The sequence below is a fragment of the Crocodylus porosus genome, unplaced genomic scaffold (assembly GCF_001723895.1).
Source record: "Crocodylus porosus isolate Cpor-Errol unplaced genomic scaffold, CroPor_comp1, whole genome shotgun sequence".
Lineage (NCBI taxonomy): Eukaryota > Metazoa > Chordata > Crocodylia > Crocodylidae > Crocodylus > Crocodylus porosus.
Genome location: NW_017728947.1, coordinates 79,281,540 through 79,295,133, shown reverse-complemented (window position 1 = coordinate 79,295,133; position 13,594 = coordinate 79,281,540). Strand labels below are relative to the sequence as shown.

Genomic DNA, 13,594 nt, shown 5'->3' with positions numbered 1-13,594 from the left:
TTCCTGCCTTTGGGTAATTTAAATCAGTGAGTTTACTCTTCTAAGAACTATTTGCATAAGTAAGGGTTTCCAGGATCAGTACTTCTGTTGGAGCGCTTCTTGCTATTATGGTACTTATTTCACAAACAGGACAATTTCCTGTGTGCATAACCTTCTCTATTGTAACTCACAATATACCTGAGCACTAAGAGGCTCAAATGCATCTAACTACCCAACTTTTATCTTGTTAAGGATATTTACATCAAGGAGGTTAGGACTAACCCTTCATTTTCTACACACACATAGTTATAACAGTAAAGGTAGCAGTATTAAATATTTTGGCATTCTTGGGTCTACTCACATAATGAGATTTTGTAAGAACGAGCACTCTTTGTAGGATATTTTTTAATTCCAATGTATAAATTTAAAAAATTATGAAATAATATAAATGTAGGTCATTTTCAGCAGAATTTCTATTATATTAGTTCTTCAAGAATGATTTACATTTTCATTCTAAGTAATATGCCAGGGTACCAAACCAATGCCAAATTTATGGTATTAAAAACCATGCTAACTGCAAATTATATAAGCTTACCTCATTTGTGCCAATCATTCACACCTTGCAGACAGCTATTCTATATGCTGTCTCTTTTACCAATCTATCTATCCCTCCATTCATCAGGTTTCATTTTGACAGCTAGCGATCTTCCCTTCTACCCATCATCTTTAAATGGTCTTCTGACATAGGACTTTCTTGATACATTAGGAAACAGATGAATGAGTGGGTGAGTGAATAGCTGGGTGGTGGGGTGAATTGTTATTTATTAATTCATTTCACTAAATAGTAACTATGTTTTTTTAAAAGGATACGTCTCTTGAAGTGGTGGAACAAAGCTATATTCTATCACGTGTCACACTGTGCATAATGCAAATAGCACTGACTGAATTTTCTTTCACTTCAGCAAAAGCATACCTATATTATTCTAGCTCAAACACACTCAGGGGTAGAGTGTGCCTGAGCTCTCAGACACTGTCTGGCTTAGACCCCACTGCTCTCATGTGATTGTCTTTTAACAAAGCATCATCATCCACAGAATGGCAAACCCCAGTTCAAGACTTCAGAAGGTTTACAAATGGAAATGCCTTGGCATGCTTTGAAGCTCAGACTTGGAGAAGCAATGGCATAAAATAAAGGACTCCATTCAAAACCAAAAGACTAAATAAACAGAACAAGGACAAATTTCTCAAGCACATGAGGTATATCATAGAATCAGACATGCATCTGTTTTAAGAAAAGTGAGGCGATCACTATCTTTAGTGTTAAAAGGACTTTATCCATTTACCAAATGAACTCACCAAAACAAAATTATACACTTTTTTTAGTGTTAAACTTTATCTGTTATACTTGCATCTCACAAATTTCTAGGGGAACCAGTTGAGACTCAATGAGCATTTTCTATATTCCTTAATTTCAACCTCTCTTTACTGGTTGGCTGGAGGGAAATGTTCTGTAAATCTCTACCAATCAGAGACATACCTACTTTGCCTTCCTAAGTGAGTAAAGTAAATGGACTAATGGATTAATACTGCTCTACAAATACTGTTAAATGGACTAATACTGCTCAACCAATATTTCTCTTGTAATCACAAAATTTACAGTAAGGACCCAACCCTGTAAGGTGAGGGGTACTGTCAGATCTCACTGAGGTTAATGGCAGTTGCAGAACACTGTGATGGGTCAGACCCTTAGCATAAAAATATTTGGACTGAAGTTAGCCGGCCTCTCTGAGTCCTTGCAGAATTCAAGCTGCCTACAGTAATCTGCTAATGCAATTGAGAATAAGGACATACAAAATATAATGCAAAGGGTATTTGCCCATCTTAAAATATACTGCCTTTTTCTTTAGAGAATTTTGGTAAGATCTACATGAAAGTCAACAAAGAAAATGCAAGATTTGAGTTCAATGGTCACCCCTTTTATCAGAAGTAAATTCTATAAAGGAAACCAGAGAAGATTGCGTTCTGCTTTTTCTAAATTTCAGTCATGGCAACATTAAACAAGTGATTTTTTTTAATTATCAAATTTTGGCTGCAGGGAGATTTCTTTGCATTTTACCATACATTCTCAGATATAACATGCACCTTTCCCCAAAGAATCAGCACTCCAATACTATAATGCAGGTTTTAGGTGAGGAAGCTGCTTTCTTCACTGGAAAAGCAGCAAGCCTTGAGACACTGTGCATGCCACACAGTTGGCAAGATGTCTGCCAGAATGGCAAAGTCCTGTGTTAACTCTCCCACAGACATAGCTATTGTCTGAGCACTACAGCTTGTTCCTGAAGCAGTGAGCTGCTGGTAGTATCCTGAAGCCTGAGATATAGAAACAACCCTTTCTTTGTAGGAACTTATGTATAAAAAACTATTTACAGTAAGGAACTAACACCCTAGCTACTGCCCTTGGAAAAGTCTGGGGCCTAAACTTGTGTGACAGAGAAAGTCCTCCTGAAAACAGGCTAAAAAGAGATGTTAGATTTACCCCGGGACAAAAGCTTTATTCATACAAACCCACTTGAAGTACCTGTGAGGTATCTGAGATAACATTTTTTTCCCTGGGACAATCACAGCTCATTCAAATTAATTGCCATTCATTTCCAGGGAGAAGTTAAATGTGTAGAGGGCTAAACCACCCCCAGGTTTGGACTCCGGTAAATCAGAACCACTTTAAACGTGACGTCTGTTTTTACCCAGAATGTCCAGGAAGTGACATCCCAAGAGACAGTCTGAGCAAGGCAGCTGGCACCAGGAATTTCCTGGTGCAGCACTTCCAGGACACAGCAGGCTCCCAAGACGACCTACTCTGTCACAGTCAGCCATGGCTTTGGAAAAAACAATCTTATGCCCTACATTTTGTTTTTGAAAAACAAGGTGTGTGTTTTATTTGGAGGAATGTTGTATGTGAGAAAATATGGTAACTTCCAACATATTCTAAAGGGCCTAATCCAAAGCCCAATGAAATTAAATGTAAGTTATTCCACTGACTTAAATAGGATTGGAATCAACCCTGTATCCAAGATACTTTCTCCAAAATTCTCAATACAGAACTGATTCTACCCCAACACAGGCCCCAATTCAGCAAATCACTTAACTATATGCTCAAGAAAGTCTGAAGTCAACGCTCTGAAGTTTCTTGCTGAATGAGGGCTAGGTCCCCCATGCAGCTCCATGGATGTGATAAGACTGGCTGGAACATTAATTAGGTAAAAATTTGACAGATTACAAATCTAATATAAAAAAAATCCAAAATTCCATGTCAGAAATCCTTTTAACATAAAAGAGAACAAATCCTTTCTCTGTCTCCTTTATTGTCATTTAAATACAAAAGTTAAAAAATGTCTTCCCTCTAACATTTTTTAAAATTGTTTAATTATGCGCAAACAATTAGGAGACATGCAGCCATAATGGCTAACCATACTGATGAAGGAACGGAACTTACAGGAAGCGGTTTAACAAGTGGGTTTGAAAAACACTTTTAAGAAAACTTTGATAATAAAGATATAGATGTAGTTTAAAAATAAATTAAAACAGGAAGATCATGCAGTGGTTAAATTGCCATAATACATGTTGTAGCATTTTTGTTGTTGTTGTTTGGGTTTGGTTTTTTTACGCGGTTCCGGAATTTTTGTTCGTTTGTTTGTCATCACTTTGATAGCAAGCTTAAAATTTCGTCCCTTTAACTGCATTTTAATAGCAATGTATTATAGCATGATTTATCAACATATGGCAGGTGGAAGCTGACACAAATTATAATGAAAATTAAAACAGTCATTTATGCAGCAGGCGATTATCATTTAAGAAACATTTATTTGCAGGCTTTAAAAATGAGGGTTTAGAATCAAATGGGTTTAAAATGAAAGTTTTAATGACTGTTACCTTTTTCCTGCAGCCACTCCTCTACGGGCCGGTTATATTTGAAGGGGATTTTCTGTTTTACCATTTGGAACCGTTCACTATCAGTGTTGCCTTTAAAGTTTAAAAAACAGCTTAAAAACAATCTGAAAAGTCAATGAAATAGTTAAAAACATCCTAGATTTTTACTTGGTTTGTTTTTATGAAGTTATTTAAGTAGTATACATAAAGGAAATGTAGATAGAGAGAAAGCGAGAAAGAGAGCACTTTATCTTCTTTATTGAGGTAGAGAAAAAAGTTATTCATTCATTGCCTGGAATTCTGGAAAGGTCAAAGTTTTTAAATCCTAGGAAAAAGATTTAAATTTCTTCCCTCTATTTCCTCTCCTGTTACCTTTTTCATATTGCTTAACAGCCATACAAAGTTAATTTGGGAAAGCACTGGGCAAATTGGTGACACAGGTTGAAATTCTGAGGGAACATTATTACTGGACTCTAACACAGAGGGCAGAACATTCAGCCCAAGATGCCAACTCCATAAGTATGCAGCCTCAAGAGCAGTTCTGGACCCTCTGGTGGTGGGCTGAGAGCAGCATATAAGTGAGATTAAAATAAATGTTTGGGAGGGAGGTACAGGACAGATCACTGGTAAGAGGGAAGAAAAGGATATTATGAAAGAAACCGATGAAAAAAGGAGTTGAAGGGGGAGAGAGAGGAAAAATAGCTGGGAATACAAAAAAGATAAGGATCTGGCAAAACAACCTGCCATGAAAGATGCAGTTACCAAAGGTCCTGTATCAGCTGAAAGCAGGGATTTTGCTATTAACTTAAACAGAAGTAGGGCTGGACCCAAAATGGCAATGTCCATAACTACACCATGTCAATGAATAATAGTGTTGCCAATACAGTGTATTTTGTAGGGCAGCCCTTAAATACTCTGAGACTATGACACACGGAAAAAAACAGAGATGGACATAGCCCAAACCTTGGGTCCTATCTCCTTGAGCTTTGGGACCAATTAAATGCAGATCAGAACCACAGGGTTGGGATAATTTCTGGTAAAGACAAACAGAGTTGATGACACTCAAACTGATACCAGTGCAAGCATTTTCTCGTTGTTCTTCCCTCTTTTCCAATCACAGCCAGACTTTGACTGTCTGTTTTTTGTTTAACGTAACTCAACCTAATAAACAGTCAACTGGTTCAAAATCAGTTTTTCAGCCTTCTCTTCGGGACAGAGAGAACTACCTCTATTAAGAATACTACAGCAATCTAGAGTAAGCGCCGTGTTCGCTGCAACAACATTACTGCTAACAGTATGGTTTTGGACCATTAATTTAGAATATTTTTAAGAAGTGGTAACCCAAGAATCAGTAACCCTCTCCCTGATGTGGAGACATTAGGTTTGTCTTTATACTTCACATACATTTACATGGCTACTAGACAAAGAAGAAACAAGGTAGAATGGCTTCACATTTACTTGTGTGTTCAACATAAGATGCTGGAATCTAATATTTACGTTAAGTGTAAAGACATGACTTGAAAAAACTGTGAATAATATCTGGCAAGATGCCCCTCCCCGTCAACAGCAGATATCTCCATGAAGGAAGACTGACTGCTAAGTCACACACATGCACCATTATTCTTCCTACACATGCGCAGTTTGGAAATGCTGTCTGTGCAATTCGCTCACCCGCACATCCATGCACTACTGCTCTCTTTTGCAACCCCCGCCCCTCCACCTGTGTGAGTGGGTTTGATTAAGTCAGAACCCAATGAGAGGGGGAGGACTACTAGTACACAAAGGTATTCATCTAGCCATATTTCATATGGAGCAGAAATAATATTTAGAGATTAATTAAAGAGTACTTGTGGGTTTTTTTGTTTGTTTGTTTTTTAATTCAGACAAAAAGGTAGGCAGCTATTTGGATAAAGTTAGCACTTCTAACTAGGATTCTTAGCATGTGATAACTTGGTTGCTACATTGGAGCAGGAACCAGGCAAATGGAAATGAAAAAATCTACTTCAGGGTGATGACTGACTTGACCCCTTAGAATTACCCTGGAAAGTCAGTCACTTTTCTCTCCGGAAAAAAAAGCTCTTTGTGAATATACATCAAGTCACAAGACTGCTATGAATACTGCTCCCACTGAAGAAATTGCTAATTAAGTATAAACTGCCACGTCACAGGTGCTGCTCACTGTATCTGTTCTTCCATCCCAGACTCAGGTGCCTGTCACCTATAGTCAGCTTTTCTGATTAAACTAGAAGCGTTGAGTAAAATATGAGAAATGTACTCTATCAATCATGTTGCAAATCACAGAAGCAACATAGCTTGGTGGCTAGGAAAACTCATAGATGTTCAGTTGGCTGTACACATATTCCCAGCACTCCTAACTCATATCAACACCAACAAAAAGTTCAAAAGTCAGTTCTTTACTTTTATGAGCATAAAACATGAGACACAATCAGTGCTAGGACTGGGAGATAAACCTGATGAGGAAGAGCTGAGACTATATGTACAAGGCACTGTATATATAGACAGGCATATCCAGCAGCGGAACAAAGGGTTACCTTGCCATTTTAATAAGCATCTGGGCTAGGGACAAAAGTTATACATGAACCAGTTTAAACTTGTAACAGAACATAAGTTCAGTGACCATAAACCAGTTTCAAAATGGCCAAAACTGGTTTTAAGATAAATCTGGTGGAATATAGTATCAAACTTAACTGATTTGGGTCAAACCGGTTTGTGCAACTTCTGCCCCAAACCCCTTCCTGGTTTAAGTTAAAGCAGAGTCCCCCATCATCCCAGCATGCTTTTCAGCCCTGGGCTGGGCTGGGTTGTCTGCTCCAGAGAGCAGGACTGCCCCTGCCCCTCCATGCTCTAGCCAGAGGAGGGGCAGAGGCATAGCCAGATGCAGGCCTGGAATGGCCTCTTGAGGCAACGGGAGCAGGGAGGGGGTTTATTCTCCCCCCATAGTGAGGGACCGCAGCTGGGGTCTGCTTAGCTGGGGTGTAACAGTCTCTATCAGACATTCTCCTCCTCATTGCTTGGGCCAGAGTGGGGGGTGCGGGTCCACAGCCTGAAGCAAACAGGGAGAGGGAGGGGGATTTAATTTCCCCCTTCATCCCCTGTCCTGTCGGCAGCCAGGGCATGCCTGGCCAGGGCCCGTGTCAGGCGTTCCCCACACTCCCCACTCCAGTGGCAGGGGCAGGGGTGTGGCTAGAGCCAACCAGCATCGCCTGGCCATATGCCTGCCTCGCCCATGGCTGGGTCAGGGGCCTGCAGGTGCTGCTGAGAGTGGACATAGAGGGGCCAGCCTGGGCTGGGCTGTGGGGACTGGGCCCTTCCCAGAGGGCTGCAGCTATAGCTGAGGCCACAGGAGCTACACAGCCAAATTGCTCCCACCTCCCTGAGCTCAGGCTGGGCACGGGTATCATGGAGCCACCACGCTGGCTGCAGTGGGTGGCTGCCGGGCTCTGGGCCCACTGGCGCCTCCAAGTTGCCCTGCGTAGCACTCTGCCTGACCGGTTGCCACCTGTGCCACTGGGCCTAGCTGTCACACAGCCACACCTGGCTGACCAAGGCCCTTCCCAGCCAGCTGTGACTCCATGACAGGCCCAACCAGCCTGTGTGCACAGAGTTGGGAGCAATCTGGCCACGCAGCTCCCGCAGTCCCAGCCCCCTGGGAAGTGCCTAGCCCCCATGGCCCAGCCTGGTCTGGCCCCTCTCTTTCCACCCTCAGCAGCATCCACAGACCAACATGGCTCAGCCCCACAGCCCCAGCCACAAGGCCAGGCTTGTGGGCCCTGGCCAGGCTCCCCTCCACATGAGCAGCGAGCAGGAGGAAAACCAGGCAGAGCCCAGCTCAGGTCCCCATGTCCATGCCTGAGAGGGGAGACAGGGAAGTTTAATCCTCCTTCCTGCCCCCCTTCCCCGGCAGCACTGTGCGGGCCAATGCCTGGCCTTGGGGACAAGCCTGGCAAAGGCTGCTTCTCCTTCCAGGCACACCCCAGCTGGGGTCACTACAGGCTAGGGTTGGGGTTTAAACCCCTCCCCAACCATACTTTGCCACCTGCCAGGGGCCTGGCCATGCCCCCCCCAGATCAGCGTCCCTCCAGCCTTGCTTCTAGCCTGAGCCACTGCAGGCATGTGCCTGCATTTCTGGAATCAAAAGTGAATGTCTATTCACTTGCAAATCAGTTCAATCTATGCAGGTTAGACTAACCTGCAAAAATTAAATCAATTCAAGCTTGGGTTTTTTGAATGTCTCTCCCTAGCCCTAGTGATTAACACAGACTGAATTGATGTACTTAATGACTTGCCAGTCCAGGAAAATTCAGTTCATTTGCCAAAGGATTATATTTCTCATCTGAATATCCTCACATTAAAGGGGCAGAAATAGTAAACTATGGTGGACACTCTGGAGACATGGGGGAAATATTCTTGGTGTCCTTCTGAGAATAGTAAAAAAGATAGGCACAATTAGGATGCACCATATATAACAGTTAATTTCCTGATACAGCATTTTTTACACCCAACTAGCAGATTGATTTTTTTTTCTTCATCATGTCTTTTATCAACATGTATGAGTCATCTTTCTCTCACTGCACTCGCTATATTAGTGATCATATGTGTGACAGTGCATCCTCCTTAAGAGATTTTGGCATTGTTGCAGCCAGTAATAAGTATGTTGAAAATTTTCTCTAAGTATAGACTGAGCATGAATTGTGAGCCTGATCCTACAGCTATATTGCAAAGACAATAGGAAATTAGGGTTTCAGTAGGAAGTGAGGGTAGTCAGCCCCTTGAAGGATTATCAGATATTAATATAATGCCGTAATCAAAGAGGTCTGAAGATCTGTATTTCCCACTGGGACAAATAAATGCTGAAACCTTTATATTTTACTAACTCTGCCAAAATTCCCATTGATTTCAGGTGGAGTTCATGCAGGAAATGTCTTACTGCAAATAATGAAAGAGTTTCAATAGTAAAGAACAAGTAAATGTTAAAGAAGCATCCAAGAATTTGGCCAAATGGGGAGTTGTAGACATAGCACCCCTTATGATTTGGCCTAATAACCTTCTTTATTTCTTTCTTTGGGGGACTGATTGAAAAAAGAAGAAAAATGTACAGTAATTTGAAATATCCCTAATGCAGGGCACAGACTGCTGAGAAAATTAGGTTGAGGCAGCATTATAAGTCTCTGCACTTCTAAGAAATTTGATTTTACTTTCTCTCAGTGAGCCATCTTCCCATTTCTTCACTTAGGTATGAAGCCTGTCCAGGAAGACAGGCAAACAAAACTAAAGATGAGAGGAAATGGGAGCGGTTGAAAAAGTTAAGAAGGGTAGGATAGGCCAAAATAGCTTCACGGACATGATCCTAGACCTTCCAGAAATCCAGCAATGGTATAACTATTCTCTACCACATTTTTAAAAATATTTTAAAATCTGGTTTAAATGTATTTTATTATTATTATTATTCAGATTTTTGCAGACATGGCCTCCAAGATTAAAGATGTATAAAAATCATATCTTTAATAGACTGAAGAAAATTAGAAGCTGAATAGTTTAATTAACACATTAACACCTGCTCTTAGTATCTATTCATGTTCCTTTTTAAAAAAAATATATCTACTTTATCTCAGACATTAGTAAAAATGATTTTAACAACATGTGCATGAGAATGTGAATATGTTAACATATTCCCAGTTACAAGGCTTGCTTAAAGACCAAGTTTTCACTGGTTGTTAAATGCATGGGATAGTCACCAGACTAAGCATAATTATAAAAGTATAAATTATTAAAAGAATAATGATACAAAGTTGTGCTTTTTTTAAAAAAAAAAAGTTATTCAATACTTAATCTGCTAATCTCAGCAGGAAGTAACACACAATTTTTCACAGGAAGTAATCGCATTCTTCTTCAAACCATGATAGTAATGTTTATCTTCAAATGTAGAAACTTTAAGCAGTTTACCCCAATTGTTGTGATTTTCAGGGGATTATATATTCCAGGGGTATTTGTTGTATATACATATATTTTAAAAATTCTCAAACAGATACCACATCCCTTCACTCAAACCAACTGGGCACTTTTTGTTTTCTTGAGTCCAGCTCTGATCCAGAGTTTTCTTGAAAAAAACATGGGCATGAATGGAGAAATCATAGTTTACTTAAAACAAACAAATAAACATCAACAATTTTACCAACTTTTTAATGTCAGAATTGACATGGGCATAGAAGAACCATAGGACTAAGCTCTCACAAAAAAGTCTGGTGATTAGTTTTGCTACTTGTGGTCATGTGAATATAAATAGTTTTGTCCTCCCATAGGAATTACCTATTCAGATGTTATTAGGACCATTAGAAATCAACCTTTTGAGCTACTTTCCCTAATTCCACTTTCAACTTGTATATGCATTAATCTGCCTTATTGTTTTTTACATATCACCCCTTTAGTTCCATCAGGGAAGCCTGCTTGAGAGAGACTGCAAAACTGGATGGCACTCTCAGTTACAGCTATATACAGATTTGAAAAAAAGAAAGTATTTAAGAGTCCACTAGTGATTTATATCTAGGACTAATTCTCATGCCAGAGCTGGCTGGTTCCTCCAATGTATTAGTATACATGGCTAGGACTTTAGAGTTCCTCTCAAATGAACTAATAAAAGTTTAGAGTTGTATGTTAGGGAGAGTAAGAGTATTTCTTCAAGTGGGAATAAGATATGCAGAAAATGTGAATCTAAAGATCCAGGATATCCAGAAGCCCACAGATGTTCTTGAAATCTAAATGATGAAATGTTCTGAAAACGTGTCTGTGTAACGATATTTGAGGTTTCACCTCAAGTAATTCAACATTTTCTCATGCCAGCTAGATCAGACAATCAGAACTTGTTTATTATATGTTGCCTCTTGCCAGGTTCCTCTCAGCCTTTCTGATGCCACCATTATATCCCAGTCCCCAGTCACTTCTAACCTAGCATATAACAGAGCATGTCAAATTCTGTCCTGATCTCTCTGCAACATCCTTGAAATGTGTTGGGTTGAAGGAGTGTAAGTCAATAACATGGCCCATTGACTTTACTTGTGCCAATCACTACTAGGAATTCCCTGTGGCAAGCCTTTTGGTACTGGTCCTGTAGTTCAGTGGTCCAGGAAAATTTGCTTAAAACTACCCATGAGCAAAGTTGAATTCTCCTCTCAGATTCCCACCTTAGATCTGCGGGCTAATATTTTACTTGGTCTCTCCTGGCTCCTTTAAGAAAACAAACAAAATTTTTTTTAATTAAGCCCATTTCTAAACCAAAACGGGTTCTTAAACCACTTAAAGTAAAAGAGCAATTCAGGCACTGACAAATGTTGCTTCTTGGTCTAGACACCAGTAATGATGATATACTGCTTTTACAGGGAGGAAGAGTGCCTCAAAGGTTCCAGCAAATTGCACTGGGCAGAAAGAAAGCACTTGTTTCCAGGTGGAATATTAATACAACCTGATATGTTGTCAAGTCTGTGAAGACACTAATAAGAATGCTGTAAGGAAAAATTCATCTGCCCTAAATTAATGCCAAAGGTAGGTGTAGTTAGAACCCAGAATAAAGCAGCAAGTTTTATTGTATTGCTTAAACGACTTTAAAAAAGAGGCAGCTTTTGTTTAATAAGCAGTTATTGCCCGTAAAGCTATATAGCAATAGTAATGGGGTAAGAAAACGTTGAGATTAATGCTCAACATTTTAGCTGGATTTTTGCATCTCACTTTGTTGATAAAAAAATTCAGCAGAAAAAAAGGTAAATATCATTAGTGACTGAGAGAATTTTGGTCGATGGTTTCAGGTTCCCAACTTTGCCTAATCTGTCTACTGGTTTTATGGAATAAAGGCTATGCTTTAACGACTTAGTTAGAAAATGATATTACATAATAAAACTCCACTGGGAATCTTGTATGGTCTGTTAGCTGCTACTAAGAGGCATGCATGTTTTGTACCTCAAGAAATCTCAGAGCTCTGACTTGGACAAGAACACAACCTTTCCACACTAATTTTTCACTAACAGCACCTTTGTTTATTAATACTGAAAAAGAAATACAACATCTGAATTTGTTTAATGCTATCAATTATGTTGCTTGATTTTTGCACTTCATTTAGCTTAGAAGGTGAAAGTAAACTACTGGGAAAGGTCAAGTTCTAGGTTTGATGGGTTTAAGCCTCTTTTCTTTCTAAATTAGTAAGGATTTCATAGAAATCAGAATGAGCTTCAAGCCTTCTGATGTTTAAGAGCAGTCGTACGTTTTGGTACACTACAACACCGCTGCTATGAATTGTTACTGACTATAGGGACATTTTAAAACTGTTCAGTAAAAAAATCAAAATTCAGTCAAAATTTCTTACATTACATTTTATAGAACCAATACAAAAATAGTCATACTGAGCACTTCATCAGTGATGTGGATGAGGGTGTAGAAAGCACTCTGTCCAAATTCGCCTACGACACCAAACTATGGGGTATAGTAAACACGCTAGAGAGGAGGGAACGAATTCAGGCAGGTATGGATAGACTGGGGAAGTGGGCGGATCAGAATAAGATGCAATTTAACAAAGATAAATGCAAAGTGCTGCACCTGGGGAGAAAGAATCACCAATATGCTTATAGACTGAGAAGGACCATTTTAAGAAGCACAGCAGTTGAAAGGGATCTTGGAGTCATTGTTGATGCAAAACAAACATGAGTTGTCAATGTGACAAGTCAACAAGGCTAACTGCACTCTTTCTTGCATTAGTAGGTGCATCACAAGCAGGACTAGGGAGGAGATACTTCCCCTCTATGCAGCATTGGTGAAGACACAGCTGGAGTACTGTGTCCAGTTTTGGGTGCTGCACTTCAGAAAGGATGTTGATGACCTGGAAAGGGTTGAGAGGAGGGCTACTTGTATGGTCGAGGACCTACAGGTAAGATCCTATGAAGACAGACTGAGGGGCCTGAATCTCTTCAACCTCTGGAAGAGAAGCCTGAGAGGTGATCTTGTGGCTGTCTACAAGCTCATCCAGGAGTGGGGGTCAGCAGGGAATAGGGGATACTTTGTTTACCAGGAAGCCCCTCTGGGTTACAAGAAATAATGGCCACAAGCTAGAAGAGAGCAGAGTTAGATTGGATATCAGGAAAAAATTCTTTACAGTGGGGGTTGCGAAAACATGGAATGGGCTTCCAGGGGAGATGGTGTTTTCCCCTACCTTGGAGGCGTTTAAAAGGATATTAGACAAGCACCTGGCAGCAGACCCAGAAGTGGACTGGAAGCATGCTGGTACTTCCGGTCCACTCCCGGGTTCGCCGCTGGGCATGTGGAGGGCCCCCCTGCGTTCCTGTGGGATGCTCCATGCACCCCAGCATCACAGCGATCATGAGCCGTATCTGGCACCCCAAGGTATGTAGAAAAAACTTTTAAAGCTCTGTCTATAACCAAATTGCTGATTCTCTGAATCAGCATTGAATCTTCAGATTCAGATTTGGCCAAAATGAATCAGGGACAGTGATCTGAATCAACGAATCAAATTACTGTCCCTGATTCAGGCTGAATCCGAATCAAATAGGGCTCGCTTAGCACACCCCTACTGGCTGGCGTTACTTGACCCCAGCACTCTTTCCTGCCCAGAGCAGTGGGTCAGACTCGATGATCTTATAGGTCCCTTGCAACCCTGGAAATCTATGAA

At 40.5% G+C, this 13,594-nt stretch overlaps 1 protein-coding gene across 9 annotated transcripts in view; it reads right to left on the bottom strand.

Annotated features, from left to right (window-relative positions):
* NRXN3 (neurexin 3) overlaps window positions 1-13,594 on the bottom strand; it is a 1,400,777-nt gene that overhangs the window by 152,851 nt on the left and 1,234,332 nt on the right. For 7 of the 9 annotated variants that reach the window (XM_019552167.1, XM_019552163.1, XM_019552159.1 and 4 more), the window contains one exon: window positions 3,910-3,999. The exons of the other annotated variants lie outside the window; for them this stretch is intronic. In XM_019552167.1, coding sequence (XP_019407712.1) covers window positions 3,910-3,999 — 90 coding nt within the window. The remainder of the gene's footprint in view (window positions 1-3,909; window positions 4,000-13,594) is intronic. 9 annotated transcript variants of the gene reach the window in all.